Source organism: Puma concolor, chromosome D1, assembly GCF_028749965.1.
Source record: "Puma concolor isolate L17-30 chromosome D1, mPumCon1.1.hap2, whole genome shotgun sequence".
In the NCBI taxonomy this organism is placed as follows: domain Eukaryota; kingdom Metazoa; phylum Chordata; class Mammalia; order Carnivora; family Felidae; genus Puma; species Puma concolor.
Window position 1 is genome coordinate 60,634,228 of NC_141676.1, and position 20,543 is coordinate 60,654,770.

At 54.7% G+C, this 20,543-nt stretch overlaps 1 protein-coding gene across 1 annotated transcript in view; it reads right to left on the reverse strand.

The window, feature by feature from the left end:
* LOC112865759 (guanylate cyclase D-like) overlaps nucleotides 1–17,653 on the reverse strand; it is a 34,801-nt gene extending 17,148 nt beyond the window's left edge. Inside the window, exons 1-11 of the mRNA XM_086676422.1 lie at nucleotides 17,578–17,653; nucleotides 16,632–17,360; nucleotides 13,470–13,765; nucleotides 11,361–11,715; nucleotides 7,717–7,801; nucleotides 6,995–7,091; nucleotides 6,783–6,911; nucleotides 5,393–5,473; nucleotides 4,115–4,291; nucleotides 3,730–3,886; nucleotides 3,287–3,436 (exon numbers count right to left, since the gene is read on the reverse strand). Of these exons, the coding sequence (XP_086532548.1) occupies nucleotides 3,287–3,436; nucleotides 3,730–3,886; nucleotides 4,115–4,291; nucleotides 5,393–5,473; nucleotides 6,783–6,911; nucleotides 6,995–7,091; nucleotides 7,717–7,801; nucleotides 11,361–11,715; nucleotides 13,470–13,765; nucleotides 16,632–17,360; nucleotides 17,578–17,653 (2,332 nt within the window). The remainder of the gene's footprint in view (nucleotides 1–3,286; nucleotides 3,437–3,729; nucleotides 3,887–4,114; nucleotides 4,292–5,392; nucleotides 5,474–6,782; nucleotides 6,912–6,994; nucleotides 7,092–7,716; nucleotides 7,802–11,360; nucleotides 11,716–13,469; nucleotides 13,766–16,631; nucleotides 17,361–17,577) is intronic.
* Between the last annotated feature and the right edge of the window lie 2,890 nt (nucleotides 17,654–20,543).

A 20,543-nucleotide genomic window follows, 5' to 3' on the forward strand; every position in this document is an offset into this window, starting at 1 on the left:
GAGCTGAAAAGTGGGTTTTGACTTCTGGATCTGCCCCCCCACCTCTCTGGGAGATGGTGGACAAGACAGTGACCTTTCTGAGCCTCAGTCTTCTCACCTGTGAAATGAGCTTAATAAACTGCCTTCTTGACAGGAGTGCAGAGGGAAAAGATGATAGATGTTAGGCACCTGGCCCCTAGCAAGCCCCCCCCCCCCCCGCCCCGCCCCAACCCACAAACCCAGCTGCTGCCGCTTGCCAGCGATGCCCCACCGATGTGCTTGAAACCTTGACGCTGTGGCTCTTGCCTCCAGTCCTGCCACCTGGAGACTTTCCGGTGCCAACTCCCCATGTGTGAAACAAGAGTGTATGCTTTCATTACCATCATCATTATCATTATTTTCCCAAGACAGCCCCTGCCATGATCTTCCTGTCCCCACTCCCTGTGATAAAGACCATCAGACTAAGTCGAGGTCCGATAGATCGGCGTTCTAGTTCTGGCTCTTGCTATTTGCCATCACTCTGTGCCTCAGCCTCCTCATCGGACAACTGGCCGGGAGAAGCTCCCCCTCAGGAAGCTGTTGGGGGCACTGGGGGCGCTGAGAGATTCACAAGGGCATTGGGAGGAAGTGGGGCTGAGTACCAAGCTCAGATTTTCAGCGGATCAGGAGGGGACTTCTATATCACCCTCTTACGTTCTAAGTCATATCACCTCTCTGAGCCTCAGTTTCCTCCCATATAACAAGTACAGTTATAAATAGTACAGACCTCCTAGGGCTACAGGTTACTCCCTCAGGAGGGCTGGGATCCTCCTCTCTTGACCGAGGAGGCGGGGGCCCTTGGTGCCACCGAGGAGAAGTTTCCTTCTGGATTTCAGTTCCCTCCACATTCTTTGTTGGCCCCCTTGTTGGGGGGTAGTGCATGAGTCCCTGTCTAATTTTACACGTAGGGAAACTGAGGCTCCTGGGAGTGAAGGAGTTCACCCACAGCTGCAGGGCTGGTAAAAAGCAAACTGTAGAACTGAGCCCGATCTCCTCCAGGCCTACATGATTTTCTTTGCCCAGAGGCTTCCAGCCTGCAGGCATCAGACCCTGAGTGCCTCTGAGTAAAGGGCCTGGAAAGCTGTGTGTGCTTACAAAGGAGGGTGTGCAGATGGAATCAATAACACATCACACACACACACACACACACACACACACACACACACGTACGACTCTTTTTCAAAAGTATTCAGATGGGGTTGTGATGAATAAAATTCAAATCAATTTCAAAGCGCTGCTGACTTCAGAGCCGATTCTGTCTTTGGGGATTGTCTCAGTCAGCGGATATTAAAAATCACATAGCATGTGAGGCTCCAAACGTTTTTGACATTAAAACGGAGTCCTTGTATGTGAATGTGCTGAAAACGGCTGTCCCAGGCCAGGCCAGCCGCGGTCTCACGTTCCCTCCCCCTGCCCGGCCCGCTGTCCACACCCAACGCATCACGGTGACGGACCGGCCATGTCAGCGGTTGAGGGAGGAGGCCACACACCCAGCTCTATGGGAGTATGCTCCATGGATGACTCCAGGAGATTTTAGGGCAAGGACACTGAGCTTGTCCAAGTCCCAGACCCACTGCTTCCCCACCGAGAAGCCCCTTCCCCTCTCCGGGCCTCACTCAGCTATCTCTAACAAGTGCACCTACCACCTCCCAGGGTTGTCCAGTGGAATAAAGCATATGACAGAGAGAGCTCTGGAAGCTGCAATTCCACCCCCCACCCCCACTGCACACACACACACACACACACACACACACACACACACACAGAGGATCTTGAAAAGATGTTACTTCTAAGATCAAGGAGCGTTTGCGTCCAAGTTGGGAATTCAGGAGAGAATGTGGGATCCCCCACTAGCACCTCCCTAAAACCGCCCAGGCAAATATTTATTGGGTGCCCACCATGTGTCAGGCACTTGGTCTAAAGAAGTTCACTGACTCCTCACAACCACTCTAGGAGGCAGGCAACATAGTCCCCATTTTACAGACAAGGAAACTGAGGCTCAGAGCCTGAAAGGGATTTCCTCAAAGTTATGAAGTGAATTGGCGTGGAGCTGGGCTTAGGTTGGTGTCCCCTAGTACCTGGGCTCTTAGTGTTTTACTCCCCGAGACCAGGGACAGCGTGCCCTGGGACGGAGCAGGCCCTGGACTGACAGCCTGATCCAATGGCGGTCATCAGGTTCCAGGCCTGATCCCTGCACCTAAAGCCTCATGGAGCCCAGGCCTGAGGGCCATACACTTGTGGACCCCATCTGGCTGGTCTTCCCTCACCCAGCAGGCAGATGTGGGGGGTCGGGCCACTGAGGATGTTGAACAAATGGCCTGACAAAGATCCCCCTCTTCCCACTCCTCCACCTCATAAATTTGGAGCTTGGAATGCTCATTACTCACTGAGCAGTGCTTTAGTGGAGAAAGGAAGCAAGCCAGGCCTCCCATGAGTTAATGATTTTCCTTTGGGGGTGGGAGGGAGTAGTGGGTTCAGCCCCATCACTGCTCTGGACTGTGGGCTGAGATGCCGGGGTGTCTGTGAGGACAGGTCCCTGGGACTGGACACAGACAGGAGGGGAACAGCCAGAAGAAGGGTCTGGGAAACCCTGATGAGAAACACAGAAAGGGAGGAAAGGTTTCTGAAGTTGGTCCTCCGCACTGGGGTCAGAAAAGAAAGCATCTAAGACTGAGTGATGATGGGGAGGGTGTGAGTGACCATCCCGCACACCTAAAGTATAAGGACAGAGATGTTCTTGAAGGAATCCTGTCTGGGCAGAGAAGCAAGCCCCTAAATACTGAGCAGCCTGGCCACATCAGACGAGGGCCAGATGTCTGGCCCATTTTTATTTCATCCCCATTCTAAAGATGAGAAAACTGAGGCTCAGAGAGGGTAAGCGATTTGTGTAAGGTCATGTAGTAAGTTAAGTGATACAGCTGGGGAAAACTGGGGTCTATATGGACACAAAGTCTATGCAGATGAAGGCAGGGTGGTTAGGGCGTGAGCATCCACAGACATGGCAGTGACCTTAGAAGAGGAAGAGGGGGTTGAGGTTTTCACCCAGAAATCAATATCTTTAGCCCTGGAGCTGGTCAGCTGCCATTTTTTGGTGGAGCTGCTGAAGGCTGCCTGGCTTGAGCCAAAGAAACTTAATTCTCGTGGTCAAACCAGGCAAGTGTGTCTGTAAGGTTATTTCCACCAGGATTTCCTGGTGGCCACAGAGCTCCCCAACTACACGGGGACTCCAGCCAGCGAACGCCAAGGAAGGAGGACAAGGGCACTGTACCTTCTGCAGAGAGCCCCGAGGAGCAGTAGGGTGGGCCTCGAGTCAGCACCTCCTGCAGGATGATGCCGATGCTGAAGATGTCTGCTTTGAGGGTGCCCCGTCCCGGCGCCCCGGGCCCCCGCAACAGCTCTGGAGCCGTCCACAACAGCTCTGCAGTCACAAGGCAAGGCCACACTGTCCTCACCCACTGACCACCAAACTGGGCCAAGATGGGCAGGCACTTCACATATGTGGTGTCATCGCCCTCTACCTACAGCCCCCAGGAGGACATAGGTGTTTCTGTTCTCCCCCATTCATAGTTAGGGGGCCTGAGGCAGCTCAAGGTCATACCACAGGAAGTGCTAAAAGATTGGACATCTCCCCTGTCCCCCTGCCTCACAAGCATCCAATTTAAATAGAGGCCTCAAAACCCACTGGCAGCGCCTGCCCATCCCTGAGCTGACCTTCTGGGGCTGGCCGGGGGCGGGGAGCCCGCTGAACGTCCAGGAGCTCTGCATAACCATGGTCAGTGACCTTGAGAACAAAGCGCCCATCCACCACACAGTTTCGGGACTTGAGGCGCCCGTGAGGGAAATGTCGATGGTGCAGATACCGCATGCCCTGGAAAGGACGTAATGGTAGCCCATTATGTGATGAATCAAAGGGACCCCTAGTCCTCTCAGCATCTCACAGACCCCAGAAACACTTCCTGCCTCCTCTCACCTTCTCTCATACTGTTCAGATTTTTCTTAGACAAAGTAGGAGACCAGGTCTTGGAAATCTGAGCGTCTCTTTTCTCCTTGCCCTCCCCATGGCCCCCATAGCTCTAGGCCCAGGGACGGTTCTCACACGGATCAAATCCAGCAGCAGAGAGGCCTTGAAAGTCCAGTCCAGCCGCAGAGCTTCATTCCGCAGCAGGTCCTCCAGGCTGCCCCGGGAACAGTGCTCCAGCACTAGAGCAGTGACCCCAGGGGCCACAAAGAAGCCCAGGCAGGCAGCAACGTTCTCATGCCGCATCTCCCGCATCTGTTGGGGCAATAGGCATCTTAGCAGCCCCCAGGGGCACACTGAAGGCTGAACCAGGTACAATCCACATCTGGGTCTCCAGTATTTAGCACCCAGTGCAGGGAAGAGCACAGAGAGGCACCAGAAATGTTGGGTGGATGGATGGATGATGGATGGATGAATGGATGGATGAGTGGGTGAACAAGTGAATGGAAGTGTCATGGGAGAATAAATGAATAAGCTGTAGCGAACTCCACAGTGTAGGGATCTAGGCCTGTTTCCCAACCTAAGTGGAACCATGGACCTGAAAACTGTAAAGTTTCTCCCCTAAGACTCAGAGACTGATAAGGAGAGGAAGAAGAGCAGAAGAAGACCAGGCTCAACCAGAAAATAGCCTCTGTCATGGCTGCCCAGCAGGTCAGAGAGCTTGAACCCAAGCAGTGATGCTAGCATTTATCAAAGGCACACTTCTGGCCAGAGACAATTCTAGGTTATTTCATACGTTCTCCCCAATCTTCCTAATTCCCCACAGGGTAGATTTCATTAGCTCCATTTTACAAGAAAGCTAAGCGTTTCATGGAGGCAGAATTCTACCTGGGACCTTCCTGATTCCAATCCTGTGCTCCGTGCTCCAGCCACAGTGCTTCTCAGGATACTGACAACCTCGGGGGTGAAGGGGCTTATGTGGTTAGTGATGACAAGTGACCGGAAGCTCCTTGAGGGAAGGAACCCTGTCCCTCTTCTCCACAGCTGTACCCCCAAACCCAGAACATGGCCTGGCTCATAGGTGGTGCTCAAAACACAGTGACTAAATGGGTGGATGGATGGGTGGAGGGATGGTGGGTACAGGATGAGGTCCTTCGAGGGTGTTGCTGATACTGATGGAAGGGACTGTGCCCCTGGGGGTCGTGGTGATGGTCACGTCGAGGTGGTGACGTGACTTGAGGAATGCTCGTGAGTCAAGATGAGTGTGTAACTGTGGTTGAGGTGTCAGCCATCGGGCAGCAATTGTGATGATAGAAAGGACTCCTTTCTGAGGCTAGAAGCTTCTACGTTGAGCGGGGGACCACTCCATACCAGCAGGGGTCCCCTGCCAGCGTCCCCTCCCCTCCTTGGCCCTACCTTTCTCAGGAGGCTGAGGCAGCTGGGCCGAAGCTCAGGGGCTGTGCCTGCTTCAAACCTCTTCAGCCACACCCACTCCCCCTGTTGGAGGAAGAACGAGAAAGTTCACCGCTGCTGGTCTCCCGCTGTGCGACCTTGGGTTAATCCCTCTGTGCCTCTCAGCCCCGTCCCCATAAATGTATCTTTTCTGTGTGCTGCAAGCCAGGCAGGGCCTGGCCGGCAGAAACCGAAGTTAGACTTTCACTTTGGTGGGGCAAAGCCAGGGGCTTTGGCTGACAGACCCGAGTTCAGTCCTAACCCCGCCACTGTCTAGCTCCGTCTGTGAGCTTGACCAAGTGACTTTGGTTCTCTCAGCCTCTTGTTCCAGTTCTGTAAAGGGAAGATGATACCCCCACTCGCCCTGCAAGAGCTAACACTTGTTGCATATAAAGCATGTCAACATGCTCCCAGTGTCAAGGTCAACTTTACTCTGCAGGCCTCAGGCACCCACAACACCCCAAAGCCTGTGAAGTGACGGGGGCTCTGTGACCCAGAGACTGTAGGAGAGGGGACGGCGGGAGAGAAGGAAGCCTCGGGCTGGGGCTCGGTCTTCGCCCCGGCCTGGCCCAGAGCTAGCTGCAATCTTAGCCCTCTCTCCCCTGTCACGGATGGATTTTTGCCTTGTCAGCCTCACCCACAGCCTGTCAGCTAACTTAGAGAAGCAGACAGAACATGCTTTGTACAGCACTAAAGCCTCCTTTCAGCATAAAAGAAGAAAAGATGGGATTCCCCTGGGGAGGAAGTGGAAAAGAAGGATCATAAGCCTCATGTCGCTTCCTGTACAATTAGCCTGGCTCATCAGCTGTGAGTCACAGAATTTGAGAATCGGAACATCAGTGAATTGTCGAGTTGGAGAACACAGCACCTGAAAAGCCACAGTGTCCTCAACAACTTTAGAATCCTGCCGGTCTAATCTCTGACTTTGTGGCCTCCCTATCGGCTGACGGTCTGGGGCTGTGTGCTTCCCTCACCTCTGGGCCTCAGGGACCTGGGATCTCACTGTCCCTTGCCAAAACAGGCAGGAGGGTGACCTAGACTGGCCCCCGTGCTGAGAGAAACCCTGGGTGGACCCACGCTGGGAGAGCCCAGGCCCAAGTAGCCAGCAACTTGTTGTCCCAAGGTCAGATCACAAACCATGCTGAGCTGGGAATTGAGAGTCCTTCTCCACTCCTACTATGCCACTGATTTGCTGTGGGACCCAGGAAAGTCACTGGCCCTCTTCAAGCCTCAGTTTCCCATTCTGTAACAGGAGTAGGGCATACAGAAGCCCAAGAGGCCGTGGGCTCCCTCAGCTTCTCCCAAACTCACTGCAGCTTCTCAGGCCCAAACCTGTGGTGGCAGAGGCCCTCACCTGGTACAGGGCCACATTGGTGGGCTCCTGGGGGGCCGGCAGGCTCCTTGCTGACCCCTGGGCCACTGACCTCAGGCTTCCGCCATCTGCCACACTTCTTGATTCACTCACGTTGTCCACGTGCAGCCTCTGGAGGGGGCAGGTGCGGTCAAGAGCCTGGACCAGGCCTCAGTCAGCGGCTTGCCCACCCAGCCCAGTGCCTGCCCCCCTACCCGTCTGCTCGGCGGCCGATGGATGAAGGTGAGCTCCTGGGCTGTCAGCAGGATCCGGTGGGGGCCCCGCACCAGCTGTAGCTGTTGGATGCCCAATCTGGAGGCAAGAGAAAGTGCAGGGCAGAGGGAGGGCACACGTATCACTCCCACCTCGATCTGGCCGATTGGGCCTGTGCTGACCCAGAGCCCTCTCCCTCTTTCTCTCCCTTCTCCCCAGCAGTCCCAGCACGGAGGGGTCACTGCTGAGCACTGCCCCCTACCCAGGCCCTTGGCCCGGCTCAGGCCTGATAAGCCTACTGATCCCTAGCCTGGGAGTTCCCAAACTGCCCGGAGGCTTCCCGAGGTGAGGGCCGGGGGCAGGCTCAGGGAACACAGAGGATTTCAGACCCAGGAAGAATTGCTTTCAAAACTGAAGGGCCCTGGGAGTTGTCCTGGTCAAGCCATCATTGTGCATGTCCATAGCCTGAAGCTCAGGGATGGACAGTCTTACGTAAGGTCCCAGGCTTCTTCCCCGACTTTCAAGTGGACCTTTTCTCAAGGCCCCCCAGCCTCAGCAGGGCCCTGACTGAGGCTCCAAGGTGGACAGGAGTGCTGGACTGTCCTGAGGTCCTGGGATGGGAAAGCCTCCTGCAGATTGCCAGGACTGTGCACACACAAGAGAGGCCCTGTGGGTGGGGGGCACAGAGGGGCAGAAGGAGGCTCGGGTGCAGACAGAGTCTCACCTGATGAGGCAAGTGAGGGTCCCGCCAGCCAGCAACAGGACACATGCCAGGACAAAAGCGAGGAAGCTCCCCGGGAGCTGTGCATCTGCGGGCGGAGCAGGATGGACGTGAGTCCTAACAGTAACAACCACACAAGGAGGGCAGCCCCCTTCACCCAGCTCCTGCACCCCCTCCTGGGCCTTCCTCTGGGAAATGGAGACACAAACCCCAATCCAGACCGACCCCAGGGATGAGGCTCAGAATGACACTCACGTAGGAAAGTCCTATCTGTGGACTGGTCATCACACACAGGTATTGAGTCCCAGTGTTTCAGCCTGGGTTCTTGGGCTCCCTGTCCCCGGATCCCCATGGTCCCTGCTCAGATCTCATTACAGTCCTGGTCAGACTATGGTCTTTTGTCTGATGGCATATCAAGTCCCTCCCCAATAGACAGAGTGGCTGGATAGCAGGGCCTGTGTCTTATTCATCTCACTGTCCCTGGCACCTAACACAGAGCCTGGACATGGCAGGTGCTGAATAAAAATTTTGTATCCCTGTCGATTATTGTCCTGCTTCTTGCATATCCCCTCTGATGGGCCCCTCGCTATCTGTTTGGACAGCCAGTTTCATTGTCCTTCACTCTGACCATTAAGAGCCTTCCTGACACCAAATCCAAATCTCCAGGCCTCATGTCAGGAGTTGGATGTAAAGAGGCTATTAAAGTTCACTGGCAAGGTTGGGAGGGCACCCCTACTTTGCTTGGGCAACCCTAGCATCAGCTTAGGCTGGCAAGGACGCTGAATGCCCAGCCCCAATCTGGAGAGAGGACATTGACCTCTGCTGCCACAGAAATGGGGCCATCCCTTCTGCCTTCCATGCCTCCTCTCCCTTCTTCCTTCCGCTGGAGGATGAGCTCTGCTGTCTGCCCCCTGCTGAAACCCTCCAGTCTGAGTCCATCATAATAATAGCAGCAAATACCTTGCAATCCCTATTACACTATTGCACATTGTATTGCATTAAGCACCTATTCTGACAATGTTATGTGTTCCAATTCACTTATTCTGCACAATGACCCCTGGAAGTAGGTATGGTCATGGTCACAATTTTGTAGAGGAGGAAACAGAGAGAAGTAACTGTCTGTGCGTGACAGAGCCTGGGTTCAAACCCTGGCACTTTCGCTCTGGCATCGGGGCTCCTAACCACCGCATCATCCTGCCTCTCGCCCAGGCTCCGAAAGGGTAAGCTTTGAGTCTTAATCTGGAGGAGACAAGGGAGCAAACGCACAGGGTGCGACAGAAAGCACAGTGTGCCCCAGGCCTAAGGGGCAGCGAGTGCCAAGGTTCTGAAGCAGGAGCGGCCTGCGATCCAGGGAAGGACAGAACAGAGCAGGAGGAAGACAGACCAAGATGCTGAGCGGGACAGGGTGCTGTGAAGTCAGAGGCCAGGACTCTGGCTTGGCTCCGGGTGAGGCCAAGCCTCTATAGGTCCTGGTGGGGGAGTGATTATGTTTCCAAAGGATCCTCCAACCTGCCAGGTTGCATGAGGACGAGGGGGAGGCAAGGCAGTGACCCTGTGAGAGATGACGAGGGCCTGGCCCAGGATGGAGGCAGTGACTGGTGAACAGCTCTGCTTCCGGGCAAATTCTAAAGATGGCGCCCCCAGGGTGTGCTGACGAACTGGATGGGGGGTGTGAGGAGACAGAGCGTTCCTGTGCCTGTGAGAGGTTGGGGGTTCCATGACCTGCAACGGAGAACATCATGGGAGGCAGATTGGGGGACAGATCAGGAGTTGAGCTTCAGACAACATCAAGTTTCAGATGCCGACTAGATATCTAGGTGTCAGTAGCATCTTATTGGACATGTCAAGTAGGAGGTTGGGCAGATATGGAGTTTAGGAGACAACAATGTCCATCTGGGGGCCACGAGGATGGATAAGACACTGTGGGAGTAAGTGCTGAGAGAAAACGGCTCAAAGCACCAAGCCCACAGGAGTGGTGTTAATAGGTTAGAACTCTATAGAACAGAAAAGGTGACTGAGAAGGTGATGAGTGAGGGGGCCCTGGAGAGGGATGGAGCAGCAGGGAGGACGGGAGTTCGGCTCCCTTGGCTGAGCAAGGCCGAGACTAGCAGCTGGCTCTGGGCCTCAGCACATGGAGGCTACTGGGGGCCTTGATAGGACTGCTCGTGTTAAGAGAGTAGTGGAGAGAGTCAGCGAGGAGGACTCCAGAGAAGAGGGGAAGGGACATTTAATCCAGTTAGCACCCACACCCTTTCGACGGATCTTGCTGCCAAAGGGAGTCAAGGAATAAAGCTTAGGCTGAAAGGAGATGTGAATGAATGGCTCTCTAAGGCTGACATTTCAAGACACAAACAATCAGAGGAAACAAGGAACACGGCACATTCTCTTGCTGACAAGACCCTGAGGCCCAGGGAGGAGAGAAGCCAGCCCTGGACAGGACAACTCCAACCGGTCCCAGCGCTCCTAGGTGCCACTTGAGGAGTGCTTCTCACTGAGAGCACGTGACCACGTAGCCCCTTCCCATCTCCTTGGAAGTACAAGCCCTGCTCCTGAGGTCTGCCCCACCCCCACCTCACGCAAGGACAAGCAGTTGAAGGTGTCAGGTCTTTGTTCCTATTTCTACATGAGAAATGGAGACCCAGAGAGGGTATGCAACTTGCCCAAGGTCACACACCTAGTCAGGGGCAGCACTGAACTGCAGCCCTAAGTACATTTGCCCCAAAGCCCCCGCTGTCTGGTCTCTCAATCCATGGTGGTGATCAGTTGTATCGGTGATAATCATGACAACACAGGCCAGAGTGTGAACTGTCACTTTTAGATCCCCGAGAGAAGATACATCCTGAGGTCACTGCTCAGGCTCCCACAACCCCGTAGTGTACCCTCTCAGAGCCCCCTCTCAGAGCACCTGCCCTTACCCCATCCCCCTTTACCCAGGGAGCTCCATCCCACGTGCCGGCAGTGACCACGAGTCTTATCTGCCATTGTATCCCCAGTTCTCGGCACTGAGCATGGGACACAGTGGATGCTCAATAAATGTTTGCTGATTGATTTGTTGAATGAATTAATTAAAAACCTGTTAGATGGTGAAATCTGTGAGCCAGGGCTGACGGAGAAGGATCTCCTCTGAGCTCCATCAGCCCCTGGCTGCCCCCTTCATGGCTCTGATCACACTGTCTTGTATTGTTTTCAGCTGTCCCTGTCTCTGTCACCAGGCAGAAGCCCCTGGAAAGCAGGCCCTGGGGTTGGTCTTCGAGTACATCAGCTCAATGAGGGCAGGGACATCATTTCATTCACTCCTATATCCCTGGGGCTGAGCATAGTGCCTGACACGTGGGAGGTCCTCCAGCAATATTTGTGGAAAAAGGGGCAGAGAAACTATTGGGTGAAGGCTTCTTCTCATGAGCTACCTTCTAGTCTGGGGAACAGATGGCACTGATTCTTCCCAGCACGGGACACACACCCTTATGAACATGAAGCAATTCACTCGGGGGCTGTGGGGATCATGGTGGCCGAGGTGGAGGGGCAGCCCTGATTGGTAAGACAGGTAAGATTTAACCAGACAAGGTGGGGAGCTCTCCAGGAAGAGGAAAACGCATTGGGTGATTGGATGGATGGATAGATGAATGGATGGAGGGATGATGAATTACCTCTCATGCATAGCATATTGGGGTCAAACCAGCAGCTGGAGTCACGTGCTGGAGGGGCCCCTCCTGGAAAGTGTATGGCCCTGTCCAGGGGCTGCACTTGCCACGTGCCTGTGTCCAGAATGTGGGTGGGGACCAGCTGGCTTCCCTGACCATCTGTGTCCAAGATGACGTACTGAGCCAATCTCCTGCCCTTCTCATCCGTCCGGATCCTCTGGCTAAAGCCAGCCACATTCAGAGCCCCTGTATGGTCTCCCAAGTGGGCCCCCGAGAGTCCTGCCCCATGGCTCTCAGAGCGGTTCAGGGCATGGGCCAGCAGGACAACAGCATCATAGATGGTCCCAAAGAGCGGGGACACCTGTGGAAGAGAAGGTCTCTCAACCCCATAACCCCGTGGCACAGGCTCCCAGACATCTCTGAGCCCTGCCAGCGGCAGTTGTATGGATTATCACCCCCACCCCGCCCCCAACACAGCCCTCTCTCTGGTCCCGCCATGACCTCAGTCCCCACTCAGTGGAATCACAGTCTCCGTGGCCACCGCCAACTCTGACGTCTCACAGGCATGTCAAACCTGCCTGACATGTCCAAAACAGAACTCCTGGTTCTTCAAGGTTCCGTCTGGTTCTCCTACACTAACCCCACTCCTCCTGAACCTTAGGAAATGGAGCTACCACCTGCCTGGCTTCTCGAATCTAGGTTTGATTCCTGACGCCTCTCTTTCTGTCTTCCAGTTCGTCGTTGAATCTTTTTGGTTTTATTTCAGAATCTATTCCCAACTCAATTGACCCCTCACCCCTTTACTCTTGCCATCTGGATCTGATCCCCTCACTGCTCACCTGGCCTGCAGAGGAGCCCCCTAAAGGCCTCCTTGCTTCACCTGGGTCTCTTCAGGCCCTTCAGGCAGCCAAAACGATATTTTGTAAGAAGATGAATCAAATTATTTCTTACTTAAAACCTGCTGATAGTTTCCCATTTCACTTATGATCATGAGCTGAGACTCCTTTTTCCCTGGCATAAAATGCCTCACATGGTCTGGCCCCAAGCTTATCTTGGACCCCTGTCCCCACCTGTCATGACAGTCCAGCCTCTCCACGCCCTCTGCCTGTTCCTCTAGCCTCCAAAGTTCACTCTGCCTCTCGCCCCTTGCCCCTGACCTTTCCTCTACCTGGTCACTCTTCACCCAGACCTGCACCTGGCTGCCTCCTTCCTGCTCTGGATGCAGCTCACGTGCCATCTCCCCACAGTGGGCTTCCCTGCCTATCTTAGCTCCTGTCACCCACTACTTTATCCCAGCTGCTCTCTGTCACTTTATCCTGTTTAGTTTTCTTGGCGACATCGCCACAATTTGGATTTGGCCATATGGTTGCTTGGGTATTACCTGTCTTGCCCTAACATAATGGAAGCTCCCTGAAGGCCAGGTCTGTCTTACCCATCACTGTGTCCCTGACGCCTGGCCCCATGACACGTGAGAGGGACTCAAGTCACATTTGTCAGACGAACGACCGGTTGCAAGGCCCTTCATCCGCATCTGCATTCCTGTCATCGCATGCAGACACTATTGTCTTCTTGTCACCAAGAAACAGACGTCCCAACAGGGACCCGAGCAGCCGAGTCCTCTCCGCCCAAACTGAGCTGGCAGCCACACCCCCACCGCTAACACTCCTCAGATTCACAGCAGTGACTCCAGAAAACCTTCCCATTCCCCCACGCCCCGGGCATCTCTCCTACTGATCTGCACACTTTGTTAGACAGACGCAGAGGAAGGGGAGGGAGAGAGTCTGCACGAGGAAGAAGAGCTGGGCCAGAGATGAGAATCACAGGCACTAAGCTGGAGATAGAAAAATAGGAGGCAAAAAGTCACAGGAGAAGGTGACAAAGCAGGCCAAGAGTAACACACGAGAGAGAGAGAGAGAGAGAGAGAGAGAGAGCTGGAGACAGTGTACCGAGGGAGAGGCAGAGACACTGTCAAATAAGGGACAGGTCACGTGTCCACCAGGAGGCGGGACTGGTCGGCCAGGTGGGTAGCGGGCCCGGGCCGGGAAGGCCTAGAATGCACGCACACCTGCCCACGACCCAGGGCTCCGGGCCCTGCGCGGGCCTGTATCGACCTACCTGCTCTGGCTCCAGGTGGGCAGCCACCTCTCCAATGGCCCTGGCAGCTTCCAAGGCCTCGTCCACAGGGCCGGACTCCAGGCTGACGGTGAGCACTGCGTCATAGACCTCCTGCAGGGGCCCGCGGTCGCCAAGGGCCGCGTAGGAGCGGTTGCGGTAGGGCAAGGCAAAGAGCAGGGTATCGTAGGGCAGGAAGACCAGCCTCCCATCTGCCAGGCCCTGGGCCCACGCTCGGCTCAGCAGGGCCGTCTGCTCCAGGCCCCCCAGGAGCGCCGAATGCATGCAGAGCACCACCACTGGGGGTAGGAGAGGCGTGCTTACCTTTGCAGGCCTCCCCTGAAGCCCAGAGTCTGTGGCCCTGGAGAGCTGCTCGAAACTCTCAGGTCCACGCCCCTACCATGAATAGATTCCTCTTTGCCTTGGCGAAAGAAATAGGCCCTTGGCGATAAGCAGCCAATTCCATCCCCAGGCACCCAGGACAGAAGAGAGCCCTTGCCCAAGATAAGGGTCCTTCCTCTCTTCTCCACTTGGGTCCCTGACCAGGGGGACCGCCTCAGTCAACAAAGGGCTACCACTTACTCTGGCTGTGGTCTAGGTTCCCTCCTGCAATCCCTTTCTCTAGGAAATCCGGGAAAACAGAGCCACCAGGGAAAGCTGAGAGTCCCCTTGCTGGGGCCCGAGGACCCTGGTCATGTGGAAGTCAGAGCCTGGAGCCCTGATCTCTGCTGAGCTTGGAGGGCCATGCTGTATGGGCCACGGGCCACAAGCCAGCTGCTCCCTGCCCCAGTATAATGGGGGGGGGGGGGTGGTGGCTCGGAGACTCACTCGCTACAACTGGGGGTAAATAGGACCCGAGCTTCCTTTTTCCCATCTCTTCCACCCGGGGGTTATTCTGGACGCTAACCAAAAGACCCATTTGTTTTGTAAGTGGGGGGTGCCATTCTGCATTTTCCCTGCTTTCCCTGCACAAGGGAAAGCCGATCCCCACAGCCTGGGAGGAAGCCGTGGACTGGGAAAAACCCACACTGATGGCAAGCCGCGCTCGCTGTGTGCTGGGCACTGTTCTACACCCCTTATCTGCAGTAGTCCTCGTCCTCACAACCCTGTGATGGAGGGGGGTCATTAGCCTCATGTCACCGATGGGGAAACTCTAGCACAGAGAGGTTTAGTGAGTTGCCTGAGGGCACACAGCTGGCAGGAGGTGGGGTCAGGAGTGAGACTCTGGCAATCTGACTCCAGAGAATATGCCCTGAACCACTCTGCCCCCCTGGCTCCTGAAAGCCACCAATGTGGTTGGAACTCAATATCCAGCAAAAGGGTTGGAGGAGTCTGATGACGCATCCCCCACCCACTGCCACCATGCTCCAGTCATGCAGAACTGAGCCGATCCTTCTAATCCCATTAACATGTTACCTCCATTCCTCTGCCCTAGCTGGTTCCTCTGCCTGGAACCCCTTCCTCCTCATCGCCGCCTGCAATCAACTTCTCATGCTCAGGCCCTGCCCTGGTATCACCTCCTCCATGAAGCCCTCCCCACCCCTAAGCAAAGCAGCTCCTACCAGACCGGAGCTCCTCACTGCCGGGACCTGGGTGCTTCCTCCCCACCCCCTCCCCAGAGCCCAGCCAGGGTCAGGCACAGAGCAGTGCCCAGTGACTCTTGGCTGAAGGAAGTGTCTACAAAGCACTCAGCCACAAATATCTGCTCCTTGTGACCCTGTGAGGTGGGTTTCAACTATCCCCATTTCACCTGCTGGAGAACTGGGGCTCAGGGAAGTGGGCTACTTGTCCTAATGGGCAGCAGGCTAACCTGGGCCGGGTCTCACTCCCTACTTGGGGCTGACTCACTAACCAGCAGCCACATCAGCTTGGGGGTCCGCCCACCCCGCCCTCCCCCAGGGGGGCACTGGCTTCGGTTCCCTCAAATGAGAAACATGGTGGTTGCGAGTTTCACAGAACAACACTTTCCCCTGCTACCTGCAATGCATTCTCGCATTCACCACTTTTATTCCATTCTATTTTATCTATTCTGTTTCATTCTTCTCTTTCTCTCCTGTTTTCTTTCTTTCTTTCTTTCTTTCTTTCTTTCTTTCTTTCTTCTTCTTTCTTTCTTTCTTTCTTTCTTTCTTTCTTTCTTTCTTTCTTTCTTTCTTTCTTTCTTTCTTCTTTCCTTCTTTTGTAATGTTAGTCTTGATTCACTAAACTGGTTTGTTGATCACAACCCATACTTTGAAATCATCCCAGTCTAGATTAACTTTAAGGTCCCTCCAGGGGCGCCTGAGCGGCTCCGTGGGTTGAGTGTCCAACTCTTGATTTCAGCTCAGGTCATGATCCCAGGGTTGTGGGATCGAGCCCATGCTGAGTGTGGAGCCTGCTTAAGATTCTCTCTCTCTCTCTCTCTCTCTCTCTCTCTCTCTCTGCTCTTCTCCCAAGCTTGTGCTCTCTTAAAAAAAAAAAAATCCCTTCTGTTTTCCAGGTGCTACCTCTCCTCTACAGTCTACCCACCATGCCTCACCTTAGCTAACTACTTCCTTCAAGACAGGCAAATGTCACCTCCTCCAAGAAGCCTCCTCTGATCCCCAGGGCCCCAGCCTTGTACTTCCTCTCATTCTCCAGGCCTCTGTTCCCTCTGATGGCCTTGAGCTCTCTGTCGTAACCACCTGTCTCTTATTACTTATATAGCTGTCTCTCCATTACCTAGTCAGCCCCTGGAGACCCACCACCTGATCTGTCCAGTTCACCTGTGTGTCCCAGCACTCAGCACAGCAGGGCTCCATAAATGCAAGAAGCGATTAATCGGGGAAAAAAAAAAGTGATTCTGACTCTAACTACCTTCCCGGGCTCAAGTACCCCTATGCTCTTGTTTCCTTCAATACACCAGACATGAGGCAAGAAAGCCCTTTGACTCCCACTCCGCAACCAACACTTGAACCAGAGCTCAAAACCCAACTGCCCTGCCTGCCAGCTGTGTGACTTGGGCAAGTTACCTACCTTCACTGAGCTGTGAAGCTCAGACCTCAACGGGACTAGCTCGGGGGCTGCTGTGAGATGAAATGCAGGGCCATTGTCCATAGCTCAGCCCACTGTCTGATGCTGAGGAAACCCCACCAGCAGCCATATGAAGCCCATGCTGCCCACACGAGGAAGGCACCCGTGGACACTTACTTTTCAGGCCGTCCACGCGGCAGAGCTGCTCCAGGACCTCCTTGGCCCCCTGCTCCCCAGGTCCTAGAGAGGTCACCAGCCCCACAGGCAGCCCATGCGTCCTCAGGGTCACGGCCACCTGCCGGGCTGTGGCCACCCAGATGTCCTGGTGGGAGGACACGATGGCCACGCGAGCCCAGCCAAAGTGTCTCATGATAGACAGCAGCACGTGGGCAGCCGAAGGCAAGGTGGCCACCAGCTCACCTCCTCCTTCTGGAGCTCCGCAAGCCCAGGAGAAGAGGGTCTTGCCCCAGCCTTGGGCCAGCAGGGCTGCCGCTTGACAGTAACCGGGATTGACAGGGCCCACAAAGGCAGCCACGGTATTCTTGTGGGCCAGGAACGTGGCCAGAGCATGAGGGGTGTCACAGCCCGTGGCAAGGACCACGGAAGCCAGCCTCGAGCCCAGCACCAGTGAGGAGTCCTGGTTGGCTCGGTCCACAGCCAGCTGGGCTGCTACACTGGGGAGGGCCCTGGCAAAGATGGGGTCACAGTCCCAAGGACCCAGCACCCCCAAGGTGAAGGTCCCTGACCCGAGGGCCGGACCAGGGAGGAAGCCAGCCCCGATGGCACCCCAAAGCACCACAGACAGAAGAGGTGGGAAAAAGGCTGTCCTTGGATGACTGAGAGTGGACCCCCACGGGCCCTGGAAGGACAGGCACGTCTTCCCATGTGGCAGCATCCGATACCAACCTTCAGGGGACAATCCCTCCCGTAGTCCTGGGAAAAGGGGACAAAAACAAAGTTTGCTTTCTAGCATTTTCTGCCACTACTTTCTGTATGACTTTGAGGCACACAGTACCTTCCCCCAGAACCTCAGCCTCCTCATTGATAAAACGAGGGATTGGGACCCATCATGTCCGAAGACTCCCAGCTTTGGGGTCTAACATCCTCCCCAAGACTGACTCACAGCCTGGGCAGAAGCCCAGTCGTTCGGCGTGGGCTCCAGAGTCCGAGCTGGCGAGACCTGGCTCGCTGCTTTCCATCCTCGTGGGCCTAGCCCAGTCTCTGAGGTTTCTGAGCCCCATTTCCCTCTTCTGTGAGAATGCGGAAAACAAAGCCTACTTTATGGAGTGGCCATGATGGTTGTGTGCCATAACGTGCAGCACTCAGCGCAGTCCCTGGTCCTTCCTTAGGTGTTCAATAAATCCTGCTTCTTTCAACCTACTATTACTGTTGTTTCCTGCACTCATCATCCTAGGTGGACCGGTGCTCAGGGCCGCTGTGAGCCTTCCCTGCCCCTTACCCTCAAGCCCAGCCTCATCCCCTGGCACTTGACTCCACTGACTCCAGGGCCCTATGGCACAAGCAAGGCCTGGGTATGGTGAGTGCAGGCACAGTCCCATCTCGGATCCCCTCAGGCCTGTTCTCTCTCCACTGTTCAGATGAGGAAACTAAGGGAGACTGGGAATGGGGTTGGCAGAGAGACAGGATGAGGACAAGTCTCTCCAACTCATCCTCCACCCCACACAGGACCTCCTTGACCAGGACATTTGGACTAGAGGACCCCCCACTCTGCCCTTCTGTCCCAGGACTTTGACGTCCACCCTGCAGTCCTGCCACCCCGGCTCAGTCTCTGCCCACAGCCTTGACATGGTCCGTTCCCCATCCGGGGCACCCAGCCAATCCTCCCACCTCCTTCATGCAGCCGGCAGCCTTGCACTCTGGGGGCCACAGGAAGGCATAAGATCTCATCTTACCCTTAAGAAAATGCCAGGCTGGGGGGTGCCTGGATGGCTCAGTCAGTTGAGCATCCAACTTAGGCTCATGTTATGATCTCGTGGTTTGTGGGTTCAAGCCCATCATCCGGCTCTCTGCTATCACCCTGTTAGTGTGGAGCCCACTTTGGATCCTCTGTTTCTCTCTCTCTCTCTCTCTCTCTCTCTCTCAAAAAGAAAAAAGTTAAAAAAGAAAGAAAGAAAAAAATAAAATGCCAGGCTGGTAAGAAGGTAGGTTCCAGCCAAGAGAAGAAGTGCTTGTCAGGAGAGTTCTTGCCTGGGTGGCTCAGTCAGTTAAGTGTCTGACTTCGGCTCAGGTCATGATCTCACCGTTCGTGAGTTCGAGCCCTACGTCCAGCTCTGTGCTGACTGCTCAAAGCCTGGAGCCGGGGACCTGCTTTGGATTCTTTGTCTCTCTTTCTCTGCCCTCCCCTGCTCTCACTTTATCTCTCTCTCTCTCTCAAAAATGAATAAAACATTTAACAAATTTTTTTTCAAAAAGCAAGTCTATGTCAGGAGAGTAAGGGGGTGCCCTCTCAATGCCAACAGCCGTGGTCTGTGCAGGGAAGCACATTAGAAATTATGTCTAGTTCAGAGGAATAATAAGGTCCTTGGAATTACACAGAAGAATAAACCCTGATTTTTATCCCTCATTTGTCCCTGACTCTGGGTGAGACGTTTAACTTCTCTGAGCCTCTGTTTTCTTGTCTGTAAAATGGAGATGATGATAGCTATCTGGCAGAGTTGTGGCAAGGGCTAAATGCATAACGTCTCTACGGTGAGGATATCACTGTGCCAAGCAGGTAAGGAAGTAGTAAGCGGTACTGGCCAAGCGGAAGTAAGTAGGTACAGTACTTACTATGTGGAATAGTTATCATCCCCAGCGCCATCGCAGTCACCATCATCACCATCTTGGGATCTTGGAAGAGCGGCAGGTGTACTGTGGTGTAGAAAGCGCTAGACAGGGAGGTGGAGGCCTGAGTTTCAGCCCCCGCTGCCCTTGAGGCCTCAGTCTCCCTATCTGTAACAGTAGCCAGTTTTTGCAGGGCGGGCCAAGCTGAGCCCTTCAGGCCTGTGATGCTACGGTTCTCCCAGCTCAGGGCTCGGCGACTCGGGGGGGGGGGGGGGGGCTTCTCCTGCCAGCCTCTGAGGAGCGCTCTGTGCCCTCCCTCCGCTTCTGCCATGATGTGCCAAGTGGTCTTTGCTTCATCAGGGCTCAGGATGAACCTCTCTGAACAGCTGGGCTTGTTCTGGGCTCACAGAGAGCTGATCATTTCTGGTTGGAAACATAAGTGTACGTGCACCTCTCCCCCTCATTTGTGCTTTCCAAATCACCTGTGATCCACTGCTTTGCCTTGTCTTCCCAGAGGCCCCAAGAAGAGAGCTTTTACCCTCTTTTTCAGAGAAGCACACTGACTCTGGGGGGAACAGCAATGTGTCTGAGTTCTCACCAAAAGTTAGGGCTGAGTTGGGACTGGAGCTTGGCTTCCTACCTCCCAGCCAAAGACAAAAATCACCCTTTTATCAAACACCTAAACCACCACAGCTGAAGGATCCTTGAAGATGGAACATCTAAACCAACTCCCCTGTGTACAGATGGGGAAACTGAGGTACAGAAAGGCATATGGACTTCCTTCAGTCCCACAAAGCAGCAGCAGGGTCCCCAGCCCCTGCAGTCCTGCTGGCCACACTCAGTGTCCCTGATGGCATACAGGGACTTAAGGAAGACTCTGGCAGAGCTGCTTTTAGCTCCACCTCTCCTGCTGACTTGTGGAACAGGGTCCACACCCCTTTCTCTGCCCTGGTTTTCCCATCTGTACAGGGAAGGCTTAGTTTAGCTGTGCAGGTCTCCAAAGATCTGTCAGCTCTGATGTTCTGTCAGTAAAAATCAGGAAATGGGTGGTGTTTGTCTCTGAAGCTGGCCACGTCCCCTCTCCCAGCCCTTCCCCCAGGAGCATGTGAACAGTGCCGGCACTGTGGGTTAATTCAACCCCATCCTGGGGGAAACCGTTTGTATTTTTTTTTTTAACGTTTATTTATTTTTGAGACAGAGAGAGACAGAGCATGAACAGGGGAGGGGCAGAGAGAGAGGGAGACACAGAATCTGAAACAGGCTCCAGGCTCTGAGCTGTCAGCACAGAGCCCGACGCGGGGCTCG